Here is a 17,252-nt window from a genome sequence, read left to right as displayed (position 1 = left end):
TTATTTAATTGGTGTAAAAATTAATTAAGGAGTGGTTTGGTGTTTAGAGAGGAGATTGACATTTTGAGAGATGAAGAGAGAAAACGACGAAAAACTCTTAATACAGAGAAAGATTGGTGGTGTTTTATGGTTGTAGATAAATCATTATGATTGATCAAGGTATGAGAAAACTTACCTTTGTTTGTTTATGGTTGTATGTTATATGTGTTCTTGATTATCTTGATTAGTAATCCTTGTTTTGATACATGTGTATATGATTATGATTATTTGTGGTTATTATTGGGTAAGAGTTTGTGTATAAATGGGCATAGAGTTTATGTAATATTTGTGATGAGTTTTTCCTATGAATGTATTATGTATGTTTTGTTGGGTTATCTCAACAAAGAGTTTGATGCTAAGGGAGAATAAAGTTATGATCCTTAAGAGTTTCCATGTAAGTATATGTTGTAAGTGTTGAGTTATTGGACTCCTTTCCTATGTGGAGAATAAGCCAAATAATGTAAACCATTATGTGTCACTTTGTTTTAATGGAGATGAGTAAGATTAGTAGGACACACTAGACTCGTTTGAAGACAGAGAAAAGTTAAGTGAGAGAGAAAGGAAGAGAACTCATTGCATGCCATCCATCCATAGAGGCAACTCTAAGGTGGCTTTCAATGAAGTGGAAGTTCATGCACAGAACTTATTTCAACAAGTAATCAACTTATATTCATTCAGTCTATTCGATTCTATCCATATATAACTGAAGCATATTTTATCACAAAATACGTAGAATAATCAGAAAAAGGTCCTCCGATATTGTTTTAACTGCATGATGAATGCACGGTGCAAGCAACCTCATCGAAGCATTTTCTTGAGAGGAATTTGATTTTTTGCTAAGAATCTGACATGGGCATAATGGCTGACCTAACCGCTGTTGAACCTAAAAGAATTTAAAGATCATATCCAACAAGTTCTTAGAAGAACAACAGCCTGATTCAAATAATCACCACAAGTCTTGACAAGAACAATTTCCATTTCTGAAATGATGAAACCTCAAGGAGTCTCTAACGATGATTGTCACGCCAACAATTTTAGAAATGTACTTAATGACATTGTGACAGTCACCACAAATTCTCAAATTCTTGAAAACCCGTAGAGATGACTGTCCATTCAAATTAAGAATCCCAAATGCAACAGCGAGCCTCTCACTATGGCTACAAAGACTAGCAGCTTTTTCCTCTTGGTCAACATCTTGCAGAACATAATCAGTGTCAGGCTTATATCCGGCCAATTTCATTTTCTCATCTAACTCATTCAAAAAGTCATAGATTTTATCACTCTCCATGTTATTTTTGTCTCCAACAACAAAAGTGTAAACTCTATTTCCCACTTGAAGCCAACTACAGCCTGGAGTTTTTGTAACTCCTCTCTCTTTCATCAATATTCTCGCTTTTGAAGCTTCACTCCACAATTTGGCTGTGACAAGGATGTTGAATAATAAAACATAATTTCCAGGGTTGTTGGGTTCAATCTCAAATAATTTATTGGCTGAAATTTTTGCCAATTCCACATTCTTATAAACTCTACAAGCACCAAGAAGTGCTCCCCAAGCACTGGCAGTTGGCTCCATAGGCATTCCCTGTATGAACTCGTACGCCTCACCAAGCCGACCAGCACGGCTGAAGACATCAACCATGCATGCATAGTGATTAGCATCAGGTTCGACTTGATGATCCCTACCCATTGAATTAAAGATCTGGAGTCCTTCCTCTACCAACCTTGAGTGGCTACAACCAGACAGAACACCAGTAAAAGTAACAGAATTGGGCTTCATCCCTGACTGAAGCATGCTCTCGAACAGCATAAGTACTTCTTTTCCATTTCCATGCATTGCATTAGCAATTATCATCGTGTTCCAAGCAACAACATCTTTTCTGTGCATCATATCAAACACATTCCTTGAAAGATTCAAGTCACCACATTTAGCATACATGTATACCATCGCAGTCATGGTTGTCAAGTCCCAAATTAACCAATGCCTAACGACATAGCAATGTACCTCCCTGCCCATCCTCAAGCTTTCTAAAAAAGAGCAAGCCGGTAAAAAACTACTAATTGTAATTTGATTAGGTTTAAATCCCATGTTTTGCATCTTCCTAAGCATCTCCACTGCCTCCTCTATTTTCCCGTTTTCCATGCAACCCCCAATAACAGCATTCCATGTAGCTTCATCTGCTTTGACTCCTTTGCTCCTCATTTGGGAAAACAGGGCAAGACCCCTCTCATATTCTTTGTTTGTGAAGTATGCCGATAAAAGTCCATTCCAAGACACAACATCTCGATGAGGCATCAAATCAAAAACTAGTCTAGCCGGTTTAACACTCAAACATCTAGCATACATGCTCACAAGAGCACTGCAGACATACACATTTTCCATCATCCCATGTCTCATTGCATATCCATGAATAGCCCTTCCAGACTTCAGATCTTTCAATTCCGAGCACGCAGGCAAAATGCTAGACACTGTCACTGAATTAGGCTTCACCCCATTCCGTCCCATCTCGCGAAAAACAGCTAGGCCTTGTCTGGGCAATCCACAATTGACATAGCATGAAGACATGGAGGTCCAAGAAACCACATCTTTCACAACCAAATCATCAAAAACCCGTCTTGCACCTTCAGTGCATCTACACTTCCCATAGGCATGAATCAATGCATTTCCTAAGAAAACATCAGAAATCATCCCACATCGAATGGAATCATCATGAATCTCCTTGACTCTCAAGAGATCACCAGAGGCACCAGAGGCCTTGGCAACAGCCAGAAACACTGTGTTCTGGGGTTTGATCTTACGTTCCCGAAGCGAAGCATAGAGCCTTAAAGCCTCATGTGGAAATCCATAAATAGTGAGAGCTGAAATTAATGTATAACAAGTGGTGGGGTCTGGTTGAGGAATATTATCAAACAGTTGTTGGGCACGCCTTAAATCACCGACATTCAAAGCTGCCTTGACAAGACTGTGACCCAAGTGAGATGGAAGGTTAGTGCTCACAGAGGGAGCCACCTTTGTTGAAGGTGGCTGCTTCCGCAAGGAAGGATTAAGTTTTATGAGAGCGAGAACTGACAAAGGTAGCAAAACAGAGCCAAAGACTACAACTACTCACAATCTTCATTTCATTCATTTGGATCCATTTTTTGTATTCGGATTCAGCTCTATCGGGTCGGGTAAATTTTAATGGTTTCTAATATTCTTCAATTATTAAGCTCCCTTTTTTTCTTTTGAAAAGGTAATTGCCTTTTTATCAAAAGAATTTCTAGAGAAAAAAAGTTAAGAGGACGATTATTTTTAAAATGAATAAAAAAAGATACACCTCTTACAGCATTAGTAAATAATATGTTGATTTCTGTTAAAAATAATTATGCAAGTTTCGAAGCCTATTTAACTTGCTTTAAATTATTAAAATTGTTTTTTTAAATCAACATATAAATAAAAAAGAGAATGAATTTTAATTAAAAATTAACTTAACATAATCTACAAGAAGATTTAAAAGTTTATATATTTAAAAGTTTATATCTACTAATCAGTCTTTGAAAAAATTTATATTCAATGGATATAACAAATATTAAAAGAACTAATTATTTAAACAAATACTTGTCAAATATTACATTGGCTACTAATCATCGTTTCGAGTAACCTTAATCCAACTAAATTAACTCTAGTAAACTAATAATTTACTACATTTTTTTAATTTAAAAGCCTAATCACTAGTCATAAAATAATTCAGTGACTTAGAGACTAATTTATTCTATGTACGTATTTTTCCTAAACTCATGTTTAATTAGAAAATATACAATGTGAGATGAGACCAACAAATTCAAATACTCCAGAGGTTCTCCGATCTTAACATTTAAATATTGGTTTCGTAAACAAAATATATGTTTAATATATTTATATGTTTTAAACTTCACAAAATTGGTAAAACTTACATTCACTCATATTCTCATGTTTATTTCTAGTTTATGAGATTTCCAACAATCGTAATAACTACTAAAAAAACTATGTATTTTTCTGTGAATAATTATCAAATAACTATATTTTCTTTTAGCAAATATTTTTTTTTATTTGTTCTATTTTCATACAATCCATTTTTTTTTATGGTTAGGATAAAAAATGGTGAGTATTTTTTTACACCATCTCACATTTTTTTTTGTATGTATTTTAAAAAATTATACACCTTATTTTATTTTTAACGAATTTTAAAATTTATTGAAAAAAAATTAAAATTAACTGAAAATTTTTTCTTTAACGAATTTTTAAATATATTAAAATATTGTTTTAACTAATTTCGAAATTCTATAAAAAATTTCAAAGTTTCAGAGAATTTTTTGAGTTGGAATACAGTGAAAATAAAGAAACCATTTTTATCTCAAAAAAAAAACACAACTATTTGTGTCATGAGGATAACACGATAAAACGTAGGTGTGGTGGGAACGTAGCGGACGCTGTTGAATGAAAATCTTCAGTTGTTGGTACCTTTCTCTCTTTCTCTTTCACACTCACTTTCTCACTTGTTAATTCTCGCGAGGAATCAATCTTCACACTTCACTGTGTATCCACTGTAACTAGTTTCAACATACCTATTGCAAGCAGAACCTGTCCACAATGTTTCTTAGTTTTTGTTCTATCTGCAAAACTTGATCAACTAGGACTCATTCACCATCGTTATACATCATTTTCCTACTTCGATCATGGCTTCACTTCTGAATACTGTGTCACCAGCTGCAAATTTATCCCCCAAAACCAAACGACCCACTTGTGGCGGTTTCTTGCACTCCCAGGTTCCGAATCTTCACACTTTTTCCATGAACAAGGGTTTTTCTAGGGTTTCGGCTTCGACCCAGATTGCCATTACCCCAAAAGATGCGGTTTTTAATCTCCCCAATTGGAGAGGTGGGAGGAATGACCCTAGGGACAGAGAGTTAAGGGTCTATGATGCATTTCTCCATTTAGAGTATTTGGTGGGTAAGGGCCAAAAGCCAGAGGTGACTCAAGCAACTCAGCTTTTGTATGATCTTTGCAAGTTTAACAAAGCTAGAAAGGCTGTTAAGGTGATGGATATGATGGTTGATTCAGGTATTATACCTGATGCAGCCTCTTATACATACTTGGTCAATTTTCTATGCAGGAGAGGCAATGTTGGGTATGCTCTTCAGTTGGTTGAGAAGATGGAGGGGCATGGTCTTCCAACTAATACTGTTACCTATAACACTCTTGTTAAAGGCCTTTGCATGCATGGTAACTTGAAGCAGAGCTTGCAGCTTTTGGATAAGTTGAGAAAGAAGGGCTTGGTTCCAAATGCATTCACATTTTCTTTCCTTCTCCAAGCTGCGTACAAGGAAAGGGGAGTGGATGAGGCCATGAAGCTTCTTGATGAGATAATTGCCCAGGGTGGAGAGCCTAATTTGGTTAGTTACAATGTGCTGTTAACTGGGTTGTGCAAGGAAGAGAGAACTGAAGAAGCTATCAGGCTTTTCAGGGAATTGCCTGCAAAAGGGTTCAGTCCTAGTGTTGTGAGTTACAACATTTTGCTGAGGAGCTTGTGCTATGAAGGGCGGTGGGAGGAAGCTAACGAACTTCTTGCAGAGATGGATAAAAGGGACCAGTCTCCCTCGGTGGTCACTTACAACATATTGATTACTTCACTTTCATTTCACGGAAGAACAGAACAAGCTTTTCAGGTTTTGGATGAAATGACAAGGAGTGGATTCAAGGTGAGTGCTACTAGCTATAATCCGATTGTTGCACGACTCTGCAAGGAAGGGAAAGTGGATCTTGTTGTTCAATGCATAGACCAAATGATTCACCGGCGTTGTAATCCTAATGATGGAACGTACTGTGCTGTTGCAATGCTGTGTGAGCAAGGTAAAGTACAGGAGGCTTTCTTTATAATCCAAAACTTGAGTAATAAACAAAGCAACCCCATGCATGATTTTTACAAAAACGTGATTGCAAGCCTGTGTAGGAAAGGGAACACATATGCAGCCTTTCAGATGTTATACGAAATGACAAAGTATGGATTTACTCCAGATTCCTTTACTTATTCATCTATGATAAGAGGAATGTGTAGGGAGGGAATGCTAGATGAGGCTCTTAAGGTATTCAGGATTTTGGAAGAAAATGACCACGTTCCTAATATTGATAACTACAACGCACTTATACTTGGATTTTGCAAAGCTCGGAGAACAGACATATCAATAGAGATATTTCTGATGATGGTTAACAAAGGATGTGTGCCTAATGAGAATACCTATACCATTATTGTGGAAGGACTTGCTTTTGAAGAGAAGACAGATATAGCTGCAGACCTGTTGAAAGAGTTGTGTGGGAAGGAGGTTCTGAGCCAAAGTACTGTTGAAAGGCTTTGTATGCAATTCGACTTCAAGGAATTAATAGCAGCAGAATAGTGACATATACCCCTAACAGAAAGTAGGTAGGCCTATGACTGCCTTCAGATATGAATGGAGTTTTCTCAGCTTGTTTTGTCCTTTTAGATTGTTAATTAGGTAAGTAAAACAAGTTACCAAATGCTTGCAATTTTGATTGAACATAGTGTCTAGAGATGAATAATGAAAAGGCTCAAGCAGATAATATAATGCTGATTGCATTCTCTCCCTTGCTTTAGATTTAACATATTTTGGCAATTTGAATTCTTCGAATGATCTGTATTATCCATTTGTAGGTTTGTTTTTTGGTAATAAATTATTTTCCATGCCATTTTTATTGCCTAATGAATATATGCTTACCCCGGTTCATGCTGGAGTTTTTGTTACGAGCATTAAAATTCTTTAATATATCTTATAAAACATCAAAATTAGTCTTCATCACTATATTTTGAAGAAATAGTTGAGAAACAACACATAAAAACTAATCCAAATTCTTACCCTCTTCATTGAAAGTATTTCATTTATTTCAAACTATGAATTCTAAAAGCAAAATTTGTTGTTCGAATATATCAAATTTATGCTTACTATTTCTACTTCCGAAGCCAAATGTATCTTGTAAAGATGATCTTTATGGACTTCCTTAATCTTCTATACATCAAGTGGGTTTCCTTCTGCCCTCTTCTTAGTGCTCGTTCTCTGTGGATGGATGGTGGTGTATCTACAAAAGACACTCTGATGTCCAAGTTAGTAGAGTACGTCACATAACAATTATGGGTTTATGGGTCGTTACTTATATGGCTTGGGTGGGCCATGATCCATTTACCTGATGAGTCAATTGTCTATTAAGACAAGATCGTCTAACACTATATGTTAAGATAGGATCGTCTAAGCAAACATTGCTTTGAAGTTTAAAAAAACGTCTAAATGAAATTGTGTTTAACAATGTAAACCGTTTAGGATAAAATCGCAAAGCGCTAAACATTATACATAAAACTTATCCTAAATGCTATGTGTTACTCAAACAGATAGTGCATAAATGTTTATTCTCATATAATGCCTAGACACTTAATTGTCTGACGCTTTAATGTATGTATGTAGTACTATTTTTCATGTTGTATTGTGTTCTCTTTTTTTTGTGTAGATCATCTCAGTACAATACCTTTATCCAAAAGTCTACATAAGAATCAAAAGAACATTTAGAGATAAGAAAATATTCTAGGAATGTTTCTTTCATACCTTCTATTTATCTCCTCAGTACATACAACATAGTTGCCTTTGCAAGACGCAACACATCTTTAGCCTCTGACTTCGTACGAAAGGCTATATCCCTATGCAAAAGTCGAGATGTTTCAAGCCATCTTAAGCAATGATATTATCAGTCCTTGTGGACAGAGATGTGCCAGTCCACTTGATGACTTGGGCCTAAGCCCAAACTCTATTCAAGGGCCCATTACTAGAAGCATTTCGTGATTCTGTTGTGAGCTGGCTGTGTGTTTAATATGTACACACCATATGAGCTATGACAAATTAATTGAAAGCTCGGGTGCAAGATAAGTGGCATCAGTCTAGCATTCAAAGTGTTGCTGAGTTGTGCAATCTGTTTTGGCAATTTAAAGCTGTTTACAACTTTCAAATTTGTTTTGAGATTCAATTGAGTTAGTAACAAGTACATACCACATAAGCCATCAAATGCCTAAGCATAGCTTGGTTGTAATCGTGAACACAATAGCAAATTCTGATTTAGCAGTTGGCCGCGAGCTGCATCTTCTTTGCTTGAGTCATTTTTTTTAATTTTCAAATCTGTTGTTTAGCATAAGTCCATTGCTGAACTCCTGGTATTTCTATTCTTGAGTCATTGTAAACCTTTTCTTCACATTCCAAATTGCAGAATTAACTTGTTTAGACTTTTGTTACTTTGCATAAAAGTCATAAACGAATTTTAGCCATCTGGTTTGATCAATGTGAAAAAGGCATGTTGAAAAAAGAAACTGCATGTGATTTTGAGAAAAAGCCAATTAAATGTTGTAATCTGACTTTGAGTAGTTGTAACAAGTGTATTTAAACTTGTTCTATCACTAGTGTAACAATTAAATATGGCTTCCTCGCTAGTGCTCTCTCACTTGTAGTGGCCTCTCCCTTTCTATCACTAGTTCTAGTGAGCATATGCGTAGTTTTTCTCTTTCTTCACAGAATATCATCGAATGTATCCTATGAAGATGATTTTTATGGACTTCCTCAATCTTCTATGCATGCATCAAGTGGGTTTCTTTCCACTCTCTCATTGGTGCTTGTCCTCCATAGATGGATGGTAGTGTATGCCTGCAAATGGCACTTTGATGCCTAAGTTATTAAGGTGCATCAGATAGCAATTGATGTTGTAAAAAATAAACGTGAATTATTTACCTTGATAGGTATATTATTTATAAAATAATAATGGATTTATAAATCCTCACTTATACGGGGCTGGGTGGACCATGACCCATTTTCTCATCAGTCAATTGTCCGACTTAGAATATGTTAAATTAAAAAATAGCTCAGTATTATTCCCCCCCCCCCCCCCCCCCCCCCCCCTCTTATGTTTAAAGTCCTTACTTTACTTCTTATGCAGTTTAGCATTAAATTGTATATATTTCATTTGAACTTCCTGGGAGCATTTTAATAGAACAGTAGAGCAAGCTGCTGGATCAATCTCAAGGTTAGGAGAATTCTGGTGGTGCAGAGAAAAGAAACTAAGAAGAGCCGAGGTAAGCGGCGCTAAACATTATCTTTGATTCTGTGAAATATGGTGTTATGATTATATAATGGGTGAACGATTCTTTCTAATATGATGAATGCAAATTAACATGTACTTTGATTAGAATAAGGTTTTAGTTATGTTTAGCAATATTTGTATGTGACGTTGTGAAATTGGTCCGAATAGGGGTTTCAAGCAGAATAGGAATTTAGATAGGTTCTCTAGGAACATTGGATTAATTGATTGATTAAGGTGCAATGTTGTATGATTGCTGGAGAATTTCACCTGATATAGTTTATAATCCAGAAAACCACACCATTAACTGAGATTTTGGTTAAGAAATGAATATTTAGTAACCAAGGTAAGTAGTTCAATGCGCTTGGAATTGGTTAAGTGCAAGTTTGTTTAACGTGATAGGAGATATTGCGGTGTTACCTCTGGTTGCAAGTTTAATATATAAGTTGGTAGTGGTAGAAACCAGTCCTTTGATCTTCATTAGTACATAAGAAGTCTGGTGCCAAATACGTGAAGATTGATAGGTACTGAAACTAATTGGTTATGGTGTTACTGCTTTGATTTTTTAGTTCAGAAAGTTGGGTTGGCAAACTGAAACTAAAGCTGGTTTGGGCAATGAGATTTTCACAGTTTCACAGTATTACATGCTAACTAAAAACTGAGTAGAAGCAATGATTCATAGGATTTGTAACGATAAGCCAGAGTTAAGGTTTGGCTAGCTAATGTGTAAGACTTTAATGTGAATCCTGTGTGGAAGTAGCTAGAACCTAAAGTTTGATTCTGATACTTTAGATAGGTATTTTGGATTGATTAAGGGATTAGGCTTAAATCAAATTGCTCAGTATGTAGAACATGAGAAGCCACGGGTTTTTGGAATCTTAAGTCTAAGAAGCCTAAATTAGATAGGCGCATAGGTTACAATTGGTGCAAAAGAACCATTGGACACTGGAAACAGAATGGTAAGTATAAATAGGTAGATTGGAAATTCTAGTTGAGACAGAGAACGTCTGCAAAGATGGTCAGGTAGTTAATAAGTATAAATAGGTAACTTTTTTTGTGGGGATGAGATTGGTTTTGTTGATATTGTTGCAATGTTCATTCCTATTGTTCAAGAGATAGCAGGGTAGTAATTGTTCACAAGTGAGAAATTTCCAAAGCTATGACTTTGGTGTGTTTTCTATTACTTGATAAGAGAGGAGCAAATCACTGTCATTTTAAGTTAAGGTTAAAGTGCTGGCTTTTAACTCTGTTATTCAAATCAAGACTGCTACTAGTTAAACCAGAATCACTAATGTAAGAACATTTATTCCTAGATCAACTAAAAATATAATGAAAGTATAATATACAAATAGATATAAATCTCACTTTATAAATTAATTAGTTTTACGAAGGTTCTTTCCAAAAGTTAAGCTTTTTATTAACATGTTTTACGAGAATCGATCAATCGAGTGGGTCTGCAGAAGGTAAGACTTTGTTTAATGTAGACTAACCATATTGTCATGTCATCTTCAAATGATCACTACACCAATCCATAAATAACTAATGAAATATTAGTCTTTTATGTTAACATGTCAACATGCATTAACTACGAGTATCTTAATTTATTATGGGTATGTAAAAACTTCATTTGAAAACATAGTCTATATATTTGTGAATGACACTCTCGTATCAGACTACAGAGTTCTATATCTATAAATTCTGTATAATTTGTAAAATTGGCAGAGGTTTAGCTCAATAGTTCTGTTTCTTTTGTTAAAAAGTAATTTTTAATTAAAAAAAAATCTAGAGTCAAATATCCACCAAGCTTTATGGGTCAAGCTAGTCCATAGGTTTTCCTTTTTAGCATGAAAAATATATAATAATAAATCACAAATCTGAAAATAATTAGATATTAATCCAACAACATAAAATTATAATAAATTGGGGATCAATATCATAAATATAAAATTAAACACATTGTTTTTCTTGTATTGTTTTATACTCCAATAGCATTTTCAAATATTAAAAATATTATACAATGTCATTTCTCTAAAATTAAGATAAACACACTCTGTCTTTTTGTTTTCAAAGTTGGGAATTGATTATTCCAAAGTTACTTTGCAATGTCAACCACATTACATGATGAGTTTTGGGGCCTAGTTCTAGAAAAGGTCAGGACTGGCCTTCGGACTAAAATCTAAAATGACAGGTTTAAGTGGGTGCATTATATTGCTTAAGCATTGTCATTGAAAAATCATCACCAGTACACCAACAAGTGCATGGATAAGACTGATATCCTTCCATTTATGTAGGTCCTCCATAAGGCAAGCTCACTTAATTAATTATTTTGAAATAACTAATGTGAAAAACAAAATAAAATCGTAGAGCAGGTTTTGTTATTCAAAGAACCAGTTAGAAGAATGATAGGGCTACAAAAAAGCATTAAAAAAATATGCTTGTACCAGCAAAAATGAATATAGAGAACTTGCATAAAAAGCAATGTCGTTAACCCTTAATACACAATCGTATCACTTTTTAAGCTGTTATGATCACAAAAGAAATGTTATTACTTTATACTTTTTTCTCTCCTTTCTTTAGATACATTCTCCGAACACATTATAACTTAAAAGGTTTAATACCTCTTTTGGTCCCTCGAAAGGGGGCAAATGTTCAATTGAGTCCTACCTTTTTTTAGAAGTTCAATGTGGTCCCAAATTTTGTAAAAAGTGTGCAATCAAGTCCTTTTTGGAAACGGTGTTGATTTTTTAACGGAGTAGCTGACAGGGTGGACTGAAGTTAGCTATGTGGCTGTGAGAGGGTAATACATGGCTGTGTGAGGGTGATTCGTGGCTGTGTGAGGGTGATACGTGGCATTCATCTTGTTCTTGTCACCCAAAATGATCACGGCATTCAGGAATCATGTTATTTAGAAGGAATAGAATATGCTAGCCGAATTCCATACGCAAACATACAGAGATGAATCTATTGTTAGCAAACATAGTATACTTGAATTTTTTTTTGCTTGAGTTCCCCTCATTCCAAGACCAAAGATCGTCGCTGAAGGAATAAACTAGAAGCTCCGTCCTTCGCCGCCGACGAACCAGGTCGAAGAAGTCGAACCATACCGCGAGGCCAGCCCTCCACCTACAGAAAACCAGAACCAAAAACAAAAACCAAAACCCAGAGATCCAGCGGCCAACCTCGGCGAAGTTTCGTTGATCTCCGGAAACCTGTTGCTCGAGACCCACCGCGCGAACCACCATCGAAACCCCAAGGGTCGCGCCTCTGCCGCTGTGTCGCTCACAAGCTCCGCCGTCACGGACCACCCCAAAGCTGTCGCGAGTTGTCCCAACGTGAGAGAAAGGAAGCTGCCATATGGTTGCAGAGCAGCGCCGAAGGAGAAGAAGAGAAGGGAAAACTATATCTTTCCCTCACATGAGCGTGACGAAGCAGACATAAGAAGAAGAGGGTAGAAAGAAATTGGGATTTCCAATTTAGGGTTCATAATCCTTTCAGATTGGGAGTTTTCCCTCTTAATTCTAATTTTAATTAGGTTCCTAATTTTCAAATTTAGAATTTTTCGAATTAGGAAAACCACGTATTACCCTCACACAGCCACGTAGCAAACTTCAGTCCACCCTGTCAGCTGCTCCGTTAAAAAATTAACGCCGTTTCCAAAAAGGACTTAATTGCACACTTTTTACAAAATTTGGGATCACATTGAACTTCTAAAAAAAGGTAGGATCCAATTGAACATTCGTCCCCTTTCGAAGGACCAAAAGAGATATTAAACCTAACTTAAAAACTCCAAATGTTTTCTGTCAATGCATATTGGAAACCAATAAACCAATCATTTCACACTATGTTGATGGTTAATATCTGTTTTACAGTTTACAAGCTTGAATGTTAAGACGCGTAACCATCTTTGTCATTATTCGGCTATCTCCTTTGTTATACAAGAAACTGAACTGTACAATACACTGTGTGGGTTTCATATCAGACAATTGTTAAGAGAATTTGAAATACATCTCATCAGCAATTTCCAAACTAGTAAGAGTTCAACATTTAATATAGCAAAATTAGAATACAAAATGTAATTTAAAGTACAAAAGAATATTCTGTAAAACATAACATAAGTATGGACATTAGAGAGGAAACGTAACCATTGAGGGAGGATTCATTTATTATAAGTGAGCAGAATAAATCTGTAACAATATAAGTTTATGTAGATAATAAAAATTAAATGTAAAAGGTCACATTTGTTTACAGTCTAAGCTTGAAGATTTATGTGAGATCCAATATTTGTTTCTTTAACTAAAAAAAAAACACTATTCACTTCATATCCTCACTACATTTGTTTGTTTAGTTTGCAAGATTGCAAAGACTAAACACGGGACGATTTTAGTGTCCACAAAAGAAAAGTTCTAAACATATTTGCAAGTTGAAAAGAAAATTACTTATATATTTATACTTACCAGGATCGTCAAAATTTAAGCAAGAAAAGTGTAGAATGGGCAGTAGAAAAGTGTAGCAAGAAAATAAAGAAGTAATGTAAGCAACAGAAACCCTCGGAAGAAATCGACTAGTTTGACAAAAAACTCAGCTCCAACTGTTCCAGTTATAGCAGCCAATGTTCTAGCAGTATTTGATATTCCTACACCAAGAAATCAAGAGGTCTTGTTGTAAAGCACACAGAAAAGTATTTTCCTAGCTCTTAACAGATTTTGCACCACCCCAATTTCTCCTTATATCTTAAAAAAGACTTGCATATTTATGCAAGCGATGAAATTGGTAGGGGGTTTGTATTTATGCAAGCGATGAAATTTTCATGAAGAACTTGCATATTTACATCCACAACACAGATTGAACAATTATAGTTCAATAGCACAAGAAATGTTCTTCAAATAACTCTTACATATTTTTACAACACATCACTCGTAAATATAACATGATACAAGTTTCAAATGTATTTACGGTTAAAGATGTCGTATTAATCTTATCATATGAAAACATACCATGTAAAACATTATATTAAAGAGAGAAGACTTCAAACGAAAGAAAAAAATATTGCTTTTAAATGACTGAAAAAAGTTGATTTCTAAATATTTTTATTATTTGACGATCATGGATCTAAATAACGTGTAGTACAGCATAATGTTTATTTGATCAATTTTTTTTTTGTTTTTCTATAATAAATCATCTCAGGATATTCTTTTGAATTTTTTTTCTAAAGTTATTTTTCAGATAATTGATACATTCGTATCTACATGATAGAGACATTCTCCATCCGACTCCATATTTGTATCACACAGAGTTTGTTCAACAAGTTGAATGATGTCAACTTCTTGTTCATTATTAAGATTCATTTTTTATAACCATATGTGTCATTTTGAAAATTTGTTTCATCATCAAAATTTACATTTTTTTCTTCATTATTAACATTCATCTTTTGATAACTATATGTGTCATCTTGAAATTTTGTTTGATCAAAGTCCACCTTTGCATCACATGAAGCTTCTTTACCAATATTTGTATGAAGTTAGGAAAAAATTTGTTCACCACCATCTTGGAGGGAATCATCTTGTTTAATATTAACTCTTTGCTTCCACAACTCTTCCAAATATTGTATCGTATCTGTTGAATATAGTGAAAAACTATATATTAGATTAATCTCACTTGTGTTAACACACATAGGGTTCTCTATTTATAATAGAAGAAATATGGGCTAAGCCCAAAATACAAATGAGAAATAATAACAAACTAACTAAAAGATAAAAGATATAATATATCTAACACTCCCCTCAAGCTGGAGCATACAAATTGTATGAACTAAGCTTGGAATAGATGAACTCAGTGTTGAACTAGATGATTTGTCTTCAAGAGTGTGAGGCAAACATAGATGGACTAACAGCAGCTTGTGAAACTTCAACTTCAAAAGTGGATGAAGGAAAACAGTGGTGGACAATGACAAACTGCAAGGACTGATTTCCAATCAATGATGGATGAGTGACGGGATCAACAGTGGTAGCTGAAAGCTAAGAGCTACAAAACTGCAGGGACTACACTAAATCCTCATCAATGATGGCTGGGTGACGGGATCAACAGTAGTAGCTGAAATCTACAAAACTGTAGGGACTACACCCATATATATGTGACTTGCAGTGTCTTGGAAACGTACTCCCCCTTAGTGTGAAGGGCGGAAATGTGGAATATCACAGTTGCTAGACCACTAAAACAGAAACAAAATACTAAGCTATAATGCTGAAATAAAGGCATCAAAGATCCAAAGATTGGAGGTCCAAAATTCTTTGCTGGACAACTCCCAAGTGGTGATACTTAGCAGTGTATCACAAGAAGATCGGGCTAAACTCTAGCCCAAGAAGAACTGACACAGTTGCGTCTGTCTGAGACGGTAGTTGCTGCAGCGGCGGTTGACTACTATAAAATTGTAGGGACTAAATTGACATCACTGACTGATGGGGCCTGTAGTGGCTGGAAGCGACAAAACTACAGGGACTGACATCACTAACTGACGAGGTGATGGGGGCCTACAGTTGTTGGAAGCATACGGTGCCTGGACAACGACATACGGTGTCGAACGGCGGCAAACAGTGTCGAACGGCGGCAAAATGTGCCGAACGGCGGCAAACAGCGCCGAACGGCGTCGGACAGCGGCAAACGGCGCCGGACGGCGTCGGACAGCGGCAAACGGCGCCGGACAGCGGAAGACAGCGCCTGGACAGCGGAAGACGGCGGCAAACAATGGCTGGACAGCGACAAACAGTGCTTGTACAGCGGAAAACGGTGCCTGGATCATCAACGGCGTTACGAAGATGGAAGCAATGACTGCTCTGAGGTCTGAACAGAGAGAGGGAGGTCCGGCGAGAGCTATGGAGGTGTCGCGGTGAAACTCTGACACTGGGAAGGCAGCGCGTGCAGAACACGCGCCCGAGATCTGAAGAGAAGAAGACAGCGTGTGGAGGCGCGTTGAGCGGAGTCTGTGCTTGTCTCCGGCGGGGTTGGGCGTCGCTCGAGGAGACGCTTCAGATATGCTGGTCACCAGTCGAAACTGTGACGGCGACCGGCGGCTGGCGACGGACTGGCCGGAAAGAAGCGTTGCGTGGCGGCGCGTAACTGAGAACTGGCTCTCGAAACCGGCGTGGTTGGCCGTCGCTTAAAGAGACGGTCCAGATCCGCTGGTCACCCGTCGAAACTGTGACGGTGGCCGGCGGTGGCGACGGCGGCGGCAGCGGAAAGTGGCGGCGACAACGATAGCAGCGACGGCAGCGGAAAGCGACGATGGTCGGCGACTGGCTGCACTGAGAAGAAGAGAAAATGGAGGTCGGCCGCCAGCAGACAACATAGACTCGGAAGAAGATCAAAGAATCTGCTCTGATATCATGTTGAATATAGTGAAAAACTATATATTAAATTAATCTCACTTGTGTTAACACACATAGGGTTCTCTATTTATAATAGAAGAAATATGAGCTAAGCCCAAAATACAAATGAGAAATAATAACAAACTAACTAAAAGATAAAAGATATAATATATCAGTATCTTCCAACTATTTTACTCTTTTGTTAAAGCTACCTTATTTTAATACTATAAATTGTATCCAAAAAATCATTCTAATACAAGAAGAGCTTCTAGTAATGAAGTTTTAGAAAAAAGAATAGAGGAATTGAAATTTAATAAGGTAGCTTTAGAAAAAAAAGTAAAGGGGTTGAAAGATTGGCTACAATAGTTGGAAGAGTTGTGAAAACAAAGTTAATACTGAACAAGATGACTCCCTCAAGATGGTGAACTAACTTTTTCCTAACTTTCTCCAGGAAAAAAAAAGCTTCAGTGATACAAATGTGAATTTTGATCAAACAAAGTTATCAAGAAATGAATGTTAATAATGAAGAAGAAAATGTGGACTTTGATGATCAAACAAATTTACGAGATGAAACATATAATTATTAAGAAATAAATGTTAATAATGAATAAGAAGTTGACATCATCCAACATGTGGAACAAACTTCCCGTGATACAAATATGGAGCAGAGTGAAAATGTTTATATTACATTCGTCTAAAAAATAACTTTCCAAAAG

General features: G+C 36.2%; 2 protein-coding genes across 2 annotated transcripts; one reads left to right on the top strand and one right to left on the bottom strand.

The window, feature by feature from the left end:
* Positions 1-588: 588 nt before the first annotated feature.
* LOC108332593 (pentatricopeptide repeat-containing protein At2g29760, chloroplastic) lies at positions 589-3,664 on the bottom strand. Its single transcript, XM_017567915.2, has 2 exons — positions 3,649-3,664; positions 589-3,138 (listed from the first exon to the last, which is right to left on the bottom strand). The coding sequence occupies exons 1-2, from the start codon at positions 3,662-3,664 to the stop codon at positions 986-988; spliced, it is 2,169 nt and encodes a 722-aa protein (XP_017423404.1). The 3' UTR covers positions 589-985.
* A 784-nt stretch (positions 3,665-4,448) lies between these two features.
* Positions 4,449-6,668, top strand: LOC108333018 (pentatricopeptide repeat-containing protein At1g79080, chloroplastic). The gene has a single exon (XM_017568329.2). The coding sequence runs from the start codon at positions 4,732-4,734 to the stop codon at positions 6,445-6,447; it is 1,716 nt and encodes a 571-aa protein (XP_017423818.1). The 5' UTR covers positions 4,449-4,731; the 3' UTR covers positions 6,448-6,668.
* Positions 6,669-17,252: the final 10,584 nt, after the last annotated feature.

Source organism: Vigna angularis, chromosome 11 (assembly GCF_016808095.1).
Source record: "Vigna angularis cultivar LongXiaoDou No.4 chromosome 11, ASM1680809v1, whole genome shotgun sequence".
Classification (NCBI taxonomy): Eukaryota; Viridiplantae; Streptophyta; class Magnoliopsida; order Fabales; family Fabaceae; genus Vigna; species Vigna angularis.
This window is presented reverse-complemented; position numbering and strand designations above follow the sequence as displayed.